Genomic DNA, 16763 nt, shown 5'->3' with positions numbered 1-16763 from the left:
GGCATTAAAGTAATAAAGCAAAGACAGGAAGTTGGGGCTTATCTTGATTTAATTTTCACAAAGATCAGATTGGCTGCCCTCTGACGTGGGGCCGTAGAGACAACCTGACAGATATGGGATGAGGCGGGTGCAGCAGCATTGGGTTTTGGTATCACCGTCATCTGTAATACCAACTAATCTCCAAATAAAACCCAAACTCTGTACCTTAATCTGGATTGTTGTGCTCTGCAAATGAATGGGGACGAGGGCCGTTTGCCATGGAAATTTATCTCCATCACCTAATCCCAAAATGGGGCCAGGTTCCACACAGATTCTTGGTGGGAGGTATTACCCAGGCTTCTGCTGGGATTAGAGGGATAGTTAATTGAAGGGTTTAAGGTTCTGACTGACAAGACCCTGGGGGAGATGAGCGCCTCTGCTGGCAGCCCCTGCTCCTGGTCCCACTGAGTCTAGGACATTCCAGTTACCTCCACCTCCGGAGCTGCTCTGCTTTGGAGAGAAAACCATGGTATCTGTGGTCTGCACTGGATTCAAATCCTGACTCTGCTATGTAACCGTGGTAACTCTGGAACTCTATGTGACTAAAAAATGGGGATACTTGTTTGCTCTCTGTTTGAGGTATAAGAAATAATGTAGGTAAAGGGCTTTACATGGTGTGTGACACATTGTAAAAACTCAGTAAATCCTAGTTTCCTCTCCAGACAGGCCCTAAGAAACTGGGAAGGCCCCAAACTTTTTGTTCTTCCCACCTCCTGCCAAGCAGTCCCTGGACCCAGAGTGCATTAGAGAAAGCATGGCATAGTTGAGGCAGGAGTGGCTAGATGAGAGAGCTCCCTTCTACATACTGAGAACTGGAGGACAGGTCATTTGGTTCTCCTCTCCCCCTGCCCCCTGCTTTTTTACTGAGACAAGGTCTCACTCTGTCATCCAGGTTAGAGTGCAATAGCATGAGCTTGGCTTACTCAGCTTACTGCAACCTCTGCCTCCCAGGCTCAAGGGATCCTCCCACCTTAGCCTCCTGAGTAGCTGGGACTACAGGCGTGTGCTACCATGTCAACTAATGTTTGAATTTTTTTGTAGCGATGGGAATTGGCTTTCGCCATGTTGCCCAGGCTGGTCTTGAACTCCTGAGCTCAAGCAATCCTCCTACCTTGGTCTCCCAAAGTGCTAGGATTACAGGCACGTACCACTACGCCTGGCTAATTTTTTTGTATTTTTAGTAAAGATGGGGTTTCACTATGTTGGCCATGCTGGTCTTGAACTCCCAACCTCAAGTGATCCACCCGCCTCAGCCTCCCAAAATGCTAGGATTACAGGTGTTAGCTACCTCACCTGGCGCAGTGTAGCTTTTTAATACAAATTTTATATAGTTCAGGTTACTGGAAACACTGCAAAGTGCCACCTAATTTGTCTTCTCACAGCTGACACTTCTTCCAACTAACAGAAACTGGCAAACATTGTAGAGGAAGTGTCCACTGAGCAAATGAGTATATAATTTATTGAAACAGAAAAGTGCTTTGGAAAAAAAAAAAAGAGAGAACAGGAGTACATACAGTGAACCAAAAAGAGTGTACCATGAGGAGCAGACCGTGAACAGTTAGAACTATTAGAACTATGGAAATCGCTGTGTTTTGTGTTGTCACAGGAGTTAAAATAGAAATACCCTGGATACAATAAATATTTACTGGATAAATAACTAAGCCTGATACCCTTTTCAGTGCGTTATACAGACCCTATCATCACACCACTTATCTAAGTTCTCAGAAGTTAAACATTACAAGACTTCAGGACAACATAGTCGTCTTCGGCTCCATTTAACAGAGGAAGGACCACAGCCGGTCATTTGCTCTCCATGAGTCTGTCTTATCTTCTGGAAAAGGGGCCTAACACCATTTCCTTTTGCAAAAAGGTAGCTGCCTTGCTTCCAGTTTTACCATTCTACAGCAACCCATCTTTCTCTTATTTGATGTCTCTGATCAGCTCCTCTTCCAGCACAAACTGGACAAAGGGGATCCTTTCTGTTTTCTTGGAGGCTTCTGAACTCAATTACAGGTCTGCATTAAAAATGTCTGGAGAAAACTGGTAATCAGTTTGTACATATGAACAAGTTCAAGGCAGTATGGTCTACTTCTGGGAAGGCCTGGATTCCATCTGCTCCTGAAGGAAAAACCCTAGTCCCAGCTGTGTCTAGAATGGACTAGAGAAGGCAGATGGGTACCGGATTCAGGAAGACGTACTGATAGACCAAGACCAGTTCTTGCCGTTTTAAAGATGTGTTATCTCAATCTCCTCCAATGCTCCCTTTGGAAATTCACAGAACACAGGGCTCCCCACAGAAACAGCAGCTGGCCTGGGCTGGTCTTCTGACTAACTGGAGCTGAATACAAAAAGTCTGATGGGTTGACTGAGTCGGTGACTGGCAATTGGAGCCTGAAGCCCCCAAAGTCTTCTCTAGACTTGAAGATGAAGCACCAGTTACAGTTCTCCCAGCTCGCCTTCCATTGCCCGCACCATGACATACAGCTCAGCCAGACCCACCACCGAGGCGACGATCAATGCAGCTAGCACCCGCTGGAGATGGGGAGAACCAGGCTTAAGGGATGCAGGCCAACACTCAGCTCTGTACCCGAGCACCTTAAATGAGGATGGAGAGCCCCCAATCCCCTTCTAAGTTGGGGGAGGGGAAAAAAAGAGAATGTGGCTTCTCCTGGGTTTATTACCTAACCTCCCGTGACTGCTGGAAAGCTCTAATGCTCCCCTTGTTCATGGCATAAATATCTGTTCAATTCCTAACCTGTGCAAGGCACTTTCACATACGTCCTCCCTTACCCACTAACACCCCTACCTGGGGCACCCTGCCCTGCCGAGTGCCTACTCACCGAGGCCATTTCTGTGAAGACATATTGGCTTCCAAGGTAAGTGCAGACGAAGGCAGCTACCACCGTGACAATGAAATTGAAGATGGTGATGACTAGAGCCTTCAATGATCTCACTTTGGGGAGGAGCCAGAGAGGGAATCTTTAGTTCAACATTCTCTAGGAGGCGCTCTTATCTCATGGCTGCCTCCCCCACCAACTGGGTTCCAGTCAAACAAGCCTAAGTGTCATGACCCATCTCAGGAAGAGGCTTTAGAAGCCTGATCTCCTAGTACCTCACCTTGCTTTCCCAGGTCGCTGAGAGTCCCACCATGCCTTGAATCCTGGGAAAAAGACAAAGCAGATGATTCAGAATAGAAGCAGCTCAGAGAGCATCCATTGTCAGTCTGGGCTCAGCCCTCTCTATTCCCCAACATATTAACTGCCTTCTCCAGGGATTCTTTTGTTTGGAACCACTTTGACTCTTTTCTGGACCACGGAGCAAGCATTTTGGAGAGAGGACACAGGCTGCCAGTACCCATCCACTCTCCTGTTCCAGGGTAGGAGCATGCCACAGAATAGTAGGGAGCCCTGTCAGAAGACAGGCTCCAATGGCTGGGCACAGTGGCTCACCTTGTAATCCCAGCACTTTGGGAGGCTGAGGTAGGAGGATCACCTGAGTTTGGGAGTTCAAGACCAGCCTGGCCAACGTGGTCTCTACTAAAAGAGACCTCGCTTAAACCTCGGAGGCAGAGGCTGCAGTGAGCAGAGATCCTGCCACTGCCCTCCAGCCTGGGGGACAGAGTGAGACTCCATCTCAAAAAGAAAAAAAAAAAAAAAAAAGGAAAAGAAAAAAAGCCTCCAAGACTCATTCTCCACCCCCCACCCTTTTTTTTTGAGACAGAGTCTTGCTCTTGTTGCTCAGGCTGGAGTGCAATGGTGCAGTGTTGACTCACCGCAACCTCCGCCTCTTGGGTTCAAGTGATTCTCTTGCCTCAGCCTCCCAAGTAGCTGGGATTACAGGTGCCTGCCACCACGCCAGGCTAATTTTTGTATTTTCAGTAAAGATGGAGTTTCACCATGTTGGCCAGGCTGGTCGCAAACGCCTGACCTCAAGTGATCCACGCACCTCAGCCTCCCAAAGTGCTAGGATTACAGGCGTGAGCCACCGTGCCCAGCTAACTCACTCCCACTTCTACAATGTTTAAAAATCGGTCACCATCTCAGCCCAGAGTCTCAGTGAATGAGATGGGAATTGCGTTGAGTTTGTATGCAGAGCTCCTATGGTCCCTGAACAGTATAGAAACCAAGTGTCCATGTTTCTTCTAAACTCCGTACCTTCTTGCAGTGCAGGGCCCTACTCTGAGGGGCTACCTAGTCCATGTACTGAAGAGCAGGCCCTTACCTGACAAGTGACGTTGCGGGTGATCCGCTTATATTCCTCATTGGCCAGCTGTATCTTAATCTTCTCCAGCCGGGCAACTAGCTCTGGGTTCTGAAGCAGAAAAATCAAATGAGAAGAATGATATTCCCAGCTTGTTAGAAAGTACATCATAATCATTGGTTCCAGGGGAAAAGCACTGCTAAAGGTATCAGGAGACTCACATACTAGTTAGTTCTAACTCCAATGCTTTGAAACTTTTTTTTTTTTAATCTCAATTTTCCAAACAGTTGATGGGGAGGACAATATCTGGTTCCCCCAGATCCCAAAGATTTCAAAAACAAATTTTCAAGCCTGAAAGTTGATTTATAAGTTCAGTGTATCATGGATAAGCCCAACTCAGTCAATAACCACTCCCACAAATGTATCTCTTACGTACCCGTGGAGGCTTCACAACCTCTGGGAGATAGATTTCACTGCCTTCTAGGAGCTCATGGAGGTATAGTTTGGAATCTGAGAAGAAAAGGTTTCACAAACGCAATGATCCACAGAGCTAAGGTTGAAGGGTTAAGATCAAGAGGGGTCCAGCCCTTCTTTCTACCAAAATAAAACAGGGCCATCTCTACATTAATCCATTGTCCAGGATCATTTTCAATTGAAAAGAATTCTGGATAATTCCATATGGGTATCTCCCAGTGCTGTGCAGCTGACTTTAGCTGTCAGCTCTCAATTATCCTGCCAGTGTTACAACTAACACGTAAACCATTTACTTGTGCCTTTGGGTTAGATCATTTCTGTGGCCACAATAGCTCTTCCCTAAATAGGTTTAGCTCATAGTGATGCTAAATGCTCAGAGGACACTAATACTAGGCAATCTCTTTCTAAGGTCCTTTCTAGTTCTAATAATTGAGCAGTCTACCCTTTGCACTTCTGGCTAGTCTATGCTACTTCTGGCAAAATAACTTATGTGCTAGTTTGCCCTATTCCTTCCCTTTACATATAAGGGAACTGAGGCCCAGCGAAGAGAAATGACTCCTTCAGAGGATTAGTGACAGAGCTAGGACCGGAACTCGCATGCTACTCCCAGGCCAGATCTTTCAACACAGCTTCTGTCATCTTATATCAAAAACAAAACAGAACAAAGTATCAGATTTCACCACTCTTGCTTCTGAGGTGGAAAGAAATCCGGATTCCTACAAGCTCACTATGCTAAGCTGATTCCTAAAGTGTAGAAAAAGGAAGAGACAGAACCTGTGATACTTGTATTTAGTAAAAACCTAGACTTTCTCAAGGGTGAATTGGGCCTACGTGTGCCTGGAAGTGAAGAGCGGGCTCTCAAAAGAGCAAAAAACTGCACAAGCAAATATCATCCACGAGAAATTCCTGGGAGTTAAGAAAGTGGGTGGCCCTGGGATTTATGGGGTGACTCTTCGCTGGTATAGATGAGTGCTCCGTAGAAGAAGGGGAATGATGGGAAAAGACCTCAGGAGGGAATCGATCTGGAAACAAGGAGGCGACCCCGGACTGGAGACTGGGGCTCACCTCTTTCTCTCAGGTGATGGTGCAGATCCCGTATGAGACGGAAAGAAACCAAGTGTTGGGGGCCACTGGAGCTATCACCGCCCGTGTGCTTCTTTCCCAGCGCGGCCTCAAGCTCGGCCCGCAGCTTTCGGGGTAGCTGCTCTGGCTCCAGCTCCCCGCCGGGGCCCAAAGCGCGCACCAATCGCTCGCCCGCAAGCAAAGAAGACGCCATATCTAGCCGACACTCCAGTCAGGTGACCCCAACCCGGACTTCCGCCCGCCGCGCGCCGGAAGTAGCTCTGAGCTCCGGGGTGGGACCAAGCGGGCCAAGAGGGCCGGGACGCCGGGCGGGGCAGTGTGGGACGGGGGCGGAACGCCGCCCGGCCGCCGGTAGGGCTCTGTGTCAGCAGCCGGGCGGGCGCTTGGGCGGGACATGGCAACCTGTGCAGCCCGGCGGGCCCTGACCGTGGGAAGCCGCTGGTGGTCCCGGTCGCTGACTGGGGCCCGGTGGCCGAGGCCGCTCTGTGCGGCGGCTGGAGCTGGGGCCTTCTCGCCAGCGGCGACCACGACGACGCGGAGGCACCTCTCGTCCCGGTGAGGGACGGAGCCAGGGGGCGCGAGGACTGGGCCTGGAGCCCAGGGAGCGTGTTCCTGGCCAGTGCGGAGGCCAGGGGCCCGGGCCTGCTGAGGGTGACTGGAGTTTGACCCAGGAGAGGATCCCGAGCAGAGAGCCGACCTGCGCTGTCTGGGACATGTGCCAGGAGCAGGGAAGCCAGCGCGGCCCAGAGCCCTGGTTGTACGGGGCTGGCCCTGAGGGGGAACAGTTTACCCTCCCCGAGTGAATCCTACTTCCCCGGCTGGGGTCCCCAGCACCGCTGTCAGAGGGCACCTTTTAAATTCAGCCCTAGGGCTTTGGCTGGAACCCTCAGCCTTTGGATTCAAATAAGGTCTCCCTCAGAAAGATGCTACAGGTGGGAAACGAGACTCTTGGGTGTGGACCCTCGTAGGCTCCAGGTTTCTACGTGACTGGGGAGATCGATTTTCTCTTATGCGACTTGGGGAAGGGGGTTTGAGGCCAAGGGGGTGGTGTGGAAACTCTCCGCGGATGGGATAGGCGGATCAAACGGCCTGGTGGATCAGTGGGAGGAAGCATAAAGTTCACATCTTCAAAACAGTAAAAACAGCCTTTATTTGAAGGGCCCCTAGAAAGAGCAGCCCTGTTCAGAGTGGTGACTGACGGTGCTGACCTTTTAGTGGCTGATATTAGACACTGACACTGGGGAGAGATGATAGCTACTTGCAATTTAAGACCCCTGTGAGAATATGAACAAAAACGATATTGAGAGCGGCTAGGTGCAGTAGGAAATCTAGAGATGTTTAAGCTTTTCAAGGGCAATATAAGGGCTACAGGTTAGAGGGGGAGATGGACATGGAATTATAATACAGGACAAATATTTTTTGAGCACCTCTTCTACACTAGGCTCTGAGGGGGCAGTACCAGCTAATCAGACTCAGGCATTGCTCCCAGGGAATTTACAGTATTTAATAAAGATAAGACATGAACACAACTGAAGTGTAAAGTGGGCAGGATATTGCTTGATGACTTGTGATTTAGAAAATGTAAGAAAAGAAGAAAAAAAGATATACCCCTTCTTAAAACATTGAAAAAGTGATGAGCAAGACAGTTAAAGTGCTGTGGGAGGTCAGGAGCGTGGGTTAGGGAAGAAACAAGGGCAGGGGTACATTTGAGCAGAGTGTGAGGGCATGATATGACGAATGCCCCGTGAAGAGAGAAGACAGTAATATGGGAGTGGTCACATCTAACACTGGGAGACTGGGGAGGTTTTCACCAAGGAGGAGGAAAGCCTTTCCTGCTCCAGCTGGCCCCACTACCCCAAACCCTGCTCTGCTGTCATCACGGTGGCCCCTCAGTATCCTAGGAGCTTTTTCTGGTGGATGAGTACCATTACCTTCTCAGCTTTTCTGTTGCTTGTTCTTTTGCTTCCTACTCAGAAATCGACCAGAGGGCAAAGTGTTGGAGACAGTTGGTGTGTTTGAGGTGCCAAAACAGAATGGAAAATATGAGACCGGTCAGGTCAGTATTGAGCTGGGTCATCTTTCATTTTCATAGAGTGCTCTGCTTCTGAAAGAAGTCAGATTAGGTCACAGGCCGCATGGTATGGTTTTCCATTCATTCCTCCTTGATGTTTGGTGCCAGACCAGATTCAAATTTTTATTTATTTTTTATTTTTTTTTTTTGTGAGACAGAGTTTCAGTCTTGTTGCCCAGGCTGGCGTGCAAGTGGCGAGGTCTCGGCTTACCGCAACCCTCACCTCCCGGGTTCAAGTGATTCTCCTGTCTCAGCCTCCCAAGTAGCTAGGATTACAGGCATGCGCCACCACGCCCAGCTAATTTTGTATTTTTAGTGGAGATGGGTTTACTCTATGTTGGTCAGGCTGGTCTCGAGCTCCCGACCTCAGGTGATCCACCTGCGTTGACCTCCCAAAGTCTTGGGATTACAGGCGTGAGCCACCACACCCAGCCCAGAATCGTTTTATAGATAATGGTTTCTGTTCTCCTAATTTGAATGCACTTAATGTGTCAGTGGGCTCTCTTTCCAAGTTAGTGTGGACAGGAATGGTGTGGACTATAGCGAGGTTTAGCCAAGTTGCTGAAGATGTCTCTAACATAGTGGATGGTGGGAAGCCAGTGGAGGGAGCTTTCAGAAAAGTAAACCTTTGATGCTTTGCTGTATTGACTTTAGTGTGGTAAACTCTGGATGTGTGGTTCTTTTTCTATATCAGTTTTGTTCTGGGTCCACTGGGATAGATTTAGGCCCTTCTAGCATATCGTAAGTTAAGGAAGACTTTTTGTTTGTTCAACATTTTATTTTTCTGTGTGCCTACAATAGACCAGGCATTGTGCATTAGGGTTAAATCAGAAAGCAAAGTAGACATGATTCCTACCATTGTGGAGTTTCTAGTCTAGAAAAGAATGAATGATTTGCAAATGGCCAATAGCTGTACATTGTGCTAAGTGGAAGGGAGGTCAGGGAAGGCTTCCTGGAGGCCTAAGCTTTTACCTAAAGGATGAGTAGAGTCAGCCAGGTAAAGAAGAAATAAGAGTGTTCCAGCCATTGGTCTGGTTGATCACAGACTTCAAGGGAAAAGGTAGCAAGACCTTGTGCTGGAGTTGCCTCCACCTGTGCTGCTTTGTGGTCTGGGGCCCACCTGGATGGATTTGCTGGACTGCAGACTCACTGAGGCCCCTCTTTCCTCCCAGCTTTTCCTTCATAGCATTTTCGGCTACCGAGGTGTTGTCCTGTTTCCCTGGCAGGCCAGACTATATGACCGGGATGTGGCTTCTGCAGCTCCAGAAAAGTACGTTTCCCTGTGGTTGTGCCTCACAGTATCCTCAGGAGGAGATAGCAGACATATGTAATTGGGGTACCAGGGGTGACAACAGCATCCTCCTGGGCCTTGGAAACATCCCCAGAGTACTTCTCTGGGACTAAGACCCATGGAGACAAAAGTGCTGAGTGCCAGGGATAGTCTCAGTCAGAGAGTCCCTTTAGGCCTCCCCAGAATGCTTTCCTAAGCCACTCCTAATTTTCATTATGAGTACCACAGAGGGCATTTGGGGGACAAGTCGTCTTGATTTGTTGATGTTCAGCTGGAGTCTTTCCCTCAATCTCACATCATCCCTAGAATACGTTAAAACAAAAGGTTCAGCTCGATTAAGTGATAACAGACAATCCCTGGGATATAAGAAGACAAGAGTACTCTGGGCCCTGGGGATTGAGGTGGCAATTTGATTTTCTCTACATGGCCGCCTTCTTTTAAGAGGTATCCACGGCTGGGCGCGGTGGCTCAAGCCTGTAATCCCAGCACTTTGGGAGGCCGAGACGGGTGGATCAGGAGGTCAGGAGATCGAGTCCATTCTGGCTAACACGGTGAAACCCCGTCTCTACTAAAAAATACAAAAAACTAGCCAGGCGATGTGGCGGGCGCCTGTAGTCCCAGCTACTCGGGAGGCTGAGGCAGGAGAATGGCGTGAACCCAGGAGGCGGAGCTTGCAGTGAACTGAGATCCGGCCACTGCACTCCAGCCTGGGCGGCAGAGCGAGACTCCGTCTCAAAAAAAAAAAGAGGTATCCACATAGTCAGATGATGGCTCCATACCATGGTCTTCCATGCTGTATTGTTTGCCCCAACTGAGGAGCAGCTGAGCTGAGGTGCTGCAGAATGGGTGTCCAGCTGGTGCTAAAAAGCCCCTTCAGATCAGGGACCAGCCTGTTTAGGTCAGGAGGGGTAGGGAGCTGAATCAGGTGCAGCTTCTATTTCTCGTGGGGTGATCTTGGCCTCCTTCTCCCACCCCATAGAGCAGAGAACCCTGCTGGCCATGGCTCCAAGGAGGTGAAAGGCAAAACTCACACTTACTATCAGGTGCTGATTGATGCCCGTGACTGCCCACATATAGTAAGTAAGCAAAATGGCTGGGCCTGGGGGTCCTCTCCATGGAAAGTCCTGCATCTCAATGGGGACAAAGGGAGGGAAAGGGGTCAAACAGAGCCCAGGTCAGTCCTGGTCCCCAAGGCCTTGGACTGCACAGTGGCAAACAAAGCCCTGATTCACTTCTTGCCTTAGTCTCAGAGATCTCAGACAGAAGCTGTGACCTTCTTGGCTAACCATGATGACAGCCGGGCCCTCTATGCCATCCCAGGTGAGTAGTTAGCATTTGAATGGTATCTGTCAAGAAGGAGTCTGGTGTCCTGATGTCCTGTCATCCACTGGGAGGGATTATGATGCCAGGGTATGATACCAGGGTTATCCCATACTGGGACAAGGCCAGTTAATGTCTCTTCTCAACCCCATTTCTCTCCTCTCCTGTGTGAGTTTCACTGTGTTTTGCATCTCTGTGCCAGGCTTGGACTATGTCAGCCATGAAGACATCCTCCCCTACACCTCCACTGATCAGGTTCCCATCCAACATGAACTCTTTGAAAGATTTCTTCTGTATGACCAGACAAAAGGTAATCTCTCTCAAGAAGGGGAGGTGGAATGGGAGGGCCTTTTCATCAAAGAATATCATAGAAATAATTCCAGGGCCGGGCACAGTGGCTCACTCCTGTAATCCCAGCACTTTGGGAGGCCCAGGCAGGTGGATCATCTGAGGTCAGGAGTTCGAGACTGGCCTGGCCAACCTGGTGAAACCCTGTCTCTACTAAAAATACAAAAATTAGCTGGGCGTGGTGGCGGGCACCTATAATCCCAGCTACTTGGGAGGCTGAGGCAGGAGAATCACTTGAACTCAGGAGGCAGAGGTTGCAGTGAGCCAAGATCATACCATTGCATTCCAGCCTAGGTGACAGAGCGAGACTGTGTCTCAGATTAAAAAAAAAAAAAAAAATGGGCCGGGTGCTGTGGCTCACACCTGTAATTTCAGCACTTTGGGAGGCTGATGTGGGCGGGTCAGTAGGTCAGTAGGTCGAGAGATCGAGACCGGCTGGGTGCGGTGGCTCAAGCCTGTAATCCCAGCACTTTGGGAGGCTGAGACGGGCGGATCATGAGGTCAGGAGATCGAGACCATCCTGGCTAACACGGTGAAACTCCGTCTCTACTAAAAATACAAAAAAAAATTAGCCAGGTGAGGTGGTGGGCGCCTGTAATCCCAGCTACTCAGGAGGCTGAAGCAGGAGAATGGCGTGAACCCGGGAGGCAGAGCTTGCAGTGAGCTGAGATCCGGCCACTGCACTCCAGCCTGGGCGACAGAGCAAGACTCTGTCTGAAAAAAAAAAAAAAAAAAAAAGAGATCGAGACCATCCTGGCCAATGTGGTGAAACCCTGTCTCTACTAAAAATATAAAAATTAGCTGGGTGTGGTGGTGTGCATCTGTGGTCTCAGCTACTTGGGAGGCTGAGGCTGGAGAATTGCTTGAACCCAGGAGGCGGAGGTTGCAGTGAGCCAAGATCGCGCCACTGCACTCCAGCCCGGCGACAGAGCAAGACTCCATCTCCAAAAGAAAAGAAGTCATTCCAAAGCTCTATTTCCACAACCCTTTTCAACCTCCTGTTAGACTTGTCATGCCTCATAGGTGTCATACCTGACAGATGGCAGTTATTTTCTTATAGATATGGAAACTGAGGATCAGGGATGATGACAAGGGACTCAAGGTTGTTAGCAGCAGAGTGAGGTCTGAAAACCAGGGCTCTTAACTCCCAGGAGCTAGGTGCACTAGCTCCTCGGGGCTTATTCTTGGTAGCAGTCCTGTGCCTTCTTCCAGCCTGTACTTTTGTTTCGTGTATGAGCATCCTGTTTGCCTGGGCCACCACTAGGAAGGGTTTTCTAGGAGGGGCAATCGCACTGGACTGTTGGCTTGGACTAACCAATTGTATCTTGCTCCAGCACCTCCTTTTGTGGCTCGGGAGACACTAAGGGCCTGGCAAGAGAAGAATCATCCCTGGCTGGAGCTCTCTGATGTTCATCGGGAAACAACTGAGAACATACGTGTCACTGTCATCCCCTTCTACATGGGCATGAGGGTATGTGGCCAGCCTGGACCCCTTCTAGCAGGGGTAGGCCTCAAGGTATATGGTGTCCTTAAGGTGACTGCTGGGGGAGGGGAGTCTAAATATAAACCATGTCCCTATGGTTCTGCTCCCAAGTGGTGGCATGTGTTGGTGGGGTTGAGTAGCCTCTAGACAGTGGCTGACACCAAGACCTAGAGCAGGCAGGGAAACCCATAGGTCCCAGGAAGGAATCCTTTATCCTGTCTCTTCCCTCTTGCTCAAAGGGAGCCATGTTTATGAAGAATATACACATAATTATTTAAAGCAGTGTAGGCATAACACTTCGCATATTGTAGACACTTACACATTGCCTGGGTGTAAGCATGTGCAGTGGTAGGGGCCGCCCAACTCCACAGACAGAAGCTATAGGTGAGAAAAGTGTGATAGTCATTGCATGTTTGGATACAAATATAAATGAAACACCGTTCCTGTCTTTCAGGACCTCATAGTAGTGGAGGAGGCCAACTTAAAGTATTATAGTAAGGGACAGTAATGGGAGACAGGAGGAGGACAGGGGCCCAGGGCAGCAAGGATAGGGGGCAGGGCTGGCCAGGAGGACAGTGAAAAAGGTAAGAGTCCTGTAGCTGATTTCTGTTGGCATCCAGCTCTGTTGGAGATCTTGAAGGGATGAAGAGTGGGGAGGCCAGGAGTGGATACAAGGATGTTGCCTCCCTGTGGGTGTGTAGGCCATAGTTCAGCTATCATCCTTATCTCACAGATACTCTCAATTTGGTCTGGCTACAACCTTCCTGGAATACATCAACTGCATTGGAGAGATGTTGATTGAAACACACTTGGTCTTGCCCTGTGGGACTTAAATTCTTTTTATTTTCTCCCTAGGAAGCCCAGAATTCCCATGTGTACTGGGTGAGTGGCACTGTACTGGAAGAAGGGGAGCTTGTGGGGTGTGCCTGGGGGTCAGGGTGGAGGTAGGGGAGCTCACCTTCTGGCAGGAGCGGAACCTGTGCAGTGCATGTGTCAGCTTTGTTGACTTTTGCTTTGCACAGAATTCTGAGGAGGGTTACCCAAAGTTTACTCTTTTTAAACTCCCTCTCCCACATCCCCTTCAGTGGCGCTACTGTATCCGTTTGGAGAACCTTGACAGTGACGTGGTACAGCTCCGGGAGCGGCACTGGAGGATATTCAGTCTCTCCGGCACCTTGGAGACAGTGCGAGGCCGAGGGGTAGTGGGCAGGGTGAGCATCCCTGGTCTAGTAATTCTGGTCCCGTGCAGCAAGCCTCGGGGCTTAGTGCAAGGCTTCCTTCTCCTTTGCGGTTATAGACAGAGGCTCACTTTGTGAACACATTGTATTGTTTTGGGTTAGAAATCTTAAAACAACCCCATGAGATAGGTTTCTTAAAAACCCATTTCATAGATGAAGAGAGTGAGACTGAGATGTTAAATAACTAGCCCATGGTCCCATAACTAGTAGTGGCAGGGCCTGGATTTAAACCCAAGTGAGTCTGAAGTCAAAACTTGTGTAGTTTTTAAAACTGGTGTAGTGTCTTTTAAAAACTGAAATTTGAATGTTGTTAGGTGGGGCACGCACCCCCACCACTCGCTGTGATCTTGCCTCTTTGCCCCTTTACATGTTTACATCCTCTGCTGGTCCTTGAAGAGATCTGATTTTATAATCCCTGCCTACCCAACCCTGTCTCCTGAGAAATAAAGTCACAAGCAGTACTGGTGTCAGGGGCGACATTCAACAAGCATTTATCAAATTCAGTGGGGACTGGGGAGGTAGGTGGTAAAGTGAATAAGAACAGGGCTTTAGATTTAGCTAGTCACTTTAAATTCCAGCTGAGTTATATATTCACTGCATAACTTTGAGCAAGTTATTTAACCAAAATCTTAGTTCCTTACTGCTAAAATGTGGATCACACCAATTACCTTATGATCACTAGGAGAATTAAAGCAGCAGACGTTTGCAGAGTACCTGCTGTGGTGCCTGGCACTTAGCACGCATGAATGGACACTGGAGGGGATATCTCCACAGTAGATCCTTCGTTTTTAGAGATAGGGTCTCGCTGTGTCACACAGGCTGGAGTGCAGCAGTGTGACCATAGTTTACTTTCCTGGGCTCAAACAATCCTCTGCTTCAGCTTCTTGAGTAGCAAGACTACAGGCACACACCACTATGCCTGGTTAATTAAAAACTTTTTTTGTGTGTGTAGAGATGGGGTCTCACTGTGTTCCACAGACTGCAGAGGAGGTCCTTTGCCCAGTGCCCTCTGACATTCAGTCTGAGATATCTTTCCCAGAGCCAGCATAAAAGGCCCAGGCCAAATGGTCGTGCTGTGGGAGGAGGTACTAGCAGGCAGCGTTATCATGTTGTGGGATGCCTGCTATGGTGGGGGACATCCAGTCTTGATGAACTGGCAGTCAGCATGTAACCCTGGGGTGCAGGAAACATGTCCCTGGGGCTTGGCCTGACCCATTTTGCCTAAATCCTTACAGGAACCGGTGTTATCCAAGGAGCAGCCCGCGTTCCAGTATAGCAGCCACGTCTCGCTGCAGGCTTCCAGTGGGCACATGTGGTGAGTGAGTGTGCACAGCAGTAGGGACCACCCAGCTCCACAAACAGAAGCTGTAGGTCAAAACAGTGAGAGCTTAGAGCTTGCCATTAACTCTGGGCCAAGTTACATTCTTAGAGGGAGGCTTATCTGCTATTTATTGTTGTGTGGGACTTGTCTGATTTTCTCTTACTGCCTGTTTCCCAGTTCCCTATGATTTGTGGACTGAGGTCTTAGGCCAAAGAGGTCTGGTGATTTGATGCTGCAGAGTTGCTCATATAGTTGGGTTTTTTCCCTTTGTGTTTCACTCCTTAGCCTGAAAATGCAGTTGGGTAGCTTATACAGTATGTATCTAAAGGCCAGAATCTGGACAGCTGTGTTTTTCTTTTTTTTTTTTTTGGAGACGGAGTTTCACTTGTTGCCCAGACTGGAGTGCAACGGCACAATCTCGGCCCACTGCAACCTCCATCTCCCGGGTTCAAGCCATTCTCCTGCCTTAACCTCCCAAGTAGCTGGGATTACAGGCATGTGCCACCACGTCCGGCTAATTTTGTATTTTTAGTAGAGACGGGGTTTCTCCACGTTGGTCAGACTGGTCTCGAACTCCTGACCTCAGGTGACCTCAGGTGATCTGCCGGCATCAGCCTCCCAAAATGCTGGGATTACAGGCATGAACCACTGCAGCTGTTTTTCTTTTCATGGATAACCATGAGGGGCTCTTGGGTCTCTGGACGAGTCATCCTGTCATGAGCTAGATAGAAGAGAGCTCAGGCTCACACGTCCTCTGTGGCTGGCAGCTGAGGGCACAGGGCCATCCAGATCCTTAGGAGGCCTCAGCCCTGGCTCCTTCTAAACCAGCTTCTCTCTGACCTGCAGGGGCACATTCCGCTTTGAAAGACCTGATGGCTCCCACTTTGATGTTCGGATCCCTCCCTTCTCCCTGGAAAGCAATAAAGATGAGAAGACACCACCCTCAGGCCTTCACTGGTAAGGCCAGCTGAGGCCCCAAGTGCTTCCTTGGTCACCAGGAAGAACAACTGTCATCCCACAATTGCTGCAGAACTCTTCTCTCCCCATCATCGGCCACAGTGGGTCTCTTAATTTGATTGTGGGGTTCTTTTTGTGGTGAGGGTGGTATAACTTTTCTTCAGAAGACCCATGTGGGACACCTCCAAGGCTGGCCTCCTCATAAGCCCTGCCTATACCATGTTCCAGTAAACCTCTCCACCTAGGAACTGTATTCAGCTGCTACAGGCCTGGAGGAGTTTCCTGGCCTGTCACATGAGGTTTGATCAGTAAACCAGTGCACGCTTGGCCACCCTTGCCATTTCTGCTCCCAGAGTCTCAGGCTTCCCTTCTGACCCAGTGTGTGCCCTTGATTGCTTTCTCTGCTGCCCTTCCAGGGAGCTGCCCCCCTGGTAGGGCATGTGCCTGTTTCCCTCTCAGCCTGGTGGCTGGCTGGACATCTCCTACGGTCAATGGGCCTCTCAGCTAGTTGGCAGGGTTGCTGGACTGGACTCTTGTTCACTTTACCTTCTGCCAAATGCAGAGAGGGAGACCAGTGTCACAGTCAGAGTGGCCTGGCTCTTAGCACTGACCAACCATTGCCATTTCTGGCCTCGCTAAAGCCCAGGAGAGGAGGGAGGCAAGCCAGTCGGGTTTCCTGGAGCAATGGGTGTGCCAGCCCTGAGCATGACTCTGCCAAGCATCCAGACCACAAATGCAGGAATTTGGCCGAGGAGCAGCTTTAGCTATGGATGATGACTAAGCCAAGCTACTTCCTGAGCTTCTCTCAGATTTCCAAGAGCCAGAGATGAATTGTGCTGCAACTTGCCCCAATTCTTAGGATTTCTTCTCCTCCGCCACTGCAGTGATTGTTAGAGGTCGTTTTCTTGAATTAGTATTAAATCACAGTTCCAGCCCTT

At 49.4% G+C, this 16763-nt stretch overlaps 2 protein-coding genes across 4 annotated transcripts; one reads left to right on the top strand and one right to left on the bottom strand.

Moving 5' to 3' along the window:
* Nucleotides 1-31: 31 nt before the first annotated feature.
* On the bottom strand, nucleotides 32-6056 carry TMEM199 (transmembrane protein 199). 3 transcript variants are annotated; one of them, XM_030923069.1, is made up of 6 exons: nucleotides 5779-6056; nucleotides 4676-4749; nucleotides 4261-4350; nucleotides 3157-3199; nucleotides 2880-2992; nucleotides 32-2634 (listed from the first exon to the last, which is right to left on the bottom strand). In XM_030923069.1, the coding sequence occupies exons 1-6, from the start codon at nucleotides 5987-5989 to the stop codon at nucleotides 2476-2478; spliced, it is 690 nt and encodes a 229-aa protein (XP_030778929.1). In that variant the 5' UTR covers nucleotides 5990-6056; the 3' UTR covers nucleotides 32-2475. The 3 variants fall into 3 exon arrangements, with proteins under 3 accessions (XP_030778929.1, XP_010370620.1, XP_030778930.1); XM_010372318.2 differs by having other exon boundaries at nucleotides 32-2571; XM_030923070.1 differs by having other exon boundaries at nucleotides 32-2377.
* On the top strand, nucleotides 6050-16763 carry POLDIP2 (DNA polymerase delta interacting protein 2). Its single transcript, XM_010372319.2, has 11 exons — nucleotides 6050-6351; nucleotides 7771-7852; nucleotides 9040-9137; nucleotides 10138-10234; nucleotides 10403-10478; nucleotides 10681-10788; nucleotides 12161-12297; nucleotides 13165-13191; nucleotides 13395-13520; nucleotides 14783-14862; nucleotides 15715-16763. Exons 1-11 carry the CDS (start codon nucleotides 6191-6193, stop codon nucleotides 15827-15829), a joined length of 1107 nt encoding a protein of 368 aa, XP_010370621.1. The 5' UTR covers nucleotides 6050-6190; the 3' UTR covers nucleotides 15830-16763.

Source organism: Rhinopithecus roxellana, chromosome 19 (assembly GCF_007565055.1).
Source record: "Rhinopithecus roxellana isolate Shanxi Qingling chromosome 19, ASM756505v1, whole genome shotgun sequence".
Taxonomy (NCBI): Eukaryota; Metazoa; Chordata; class Mammalia; order Primates; family Cercopithecidae; genus Rhinopithecus; species Rhinopithecus roxellana.
This window is presented reverse-complemented; position numbering and strand designations above follow the sequence as displayed.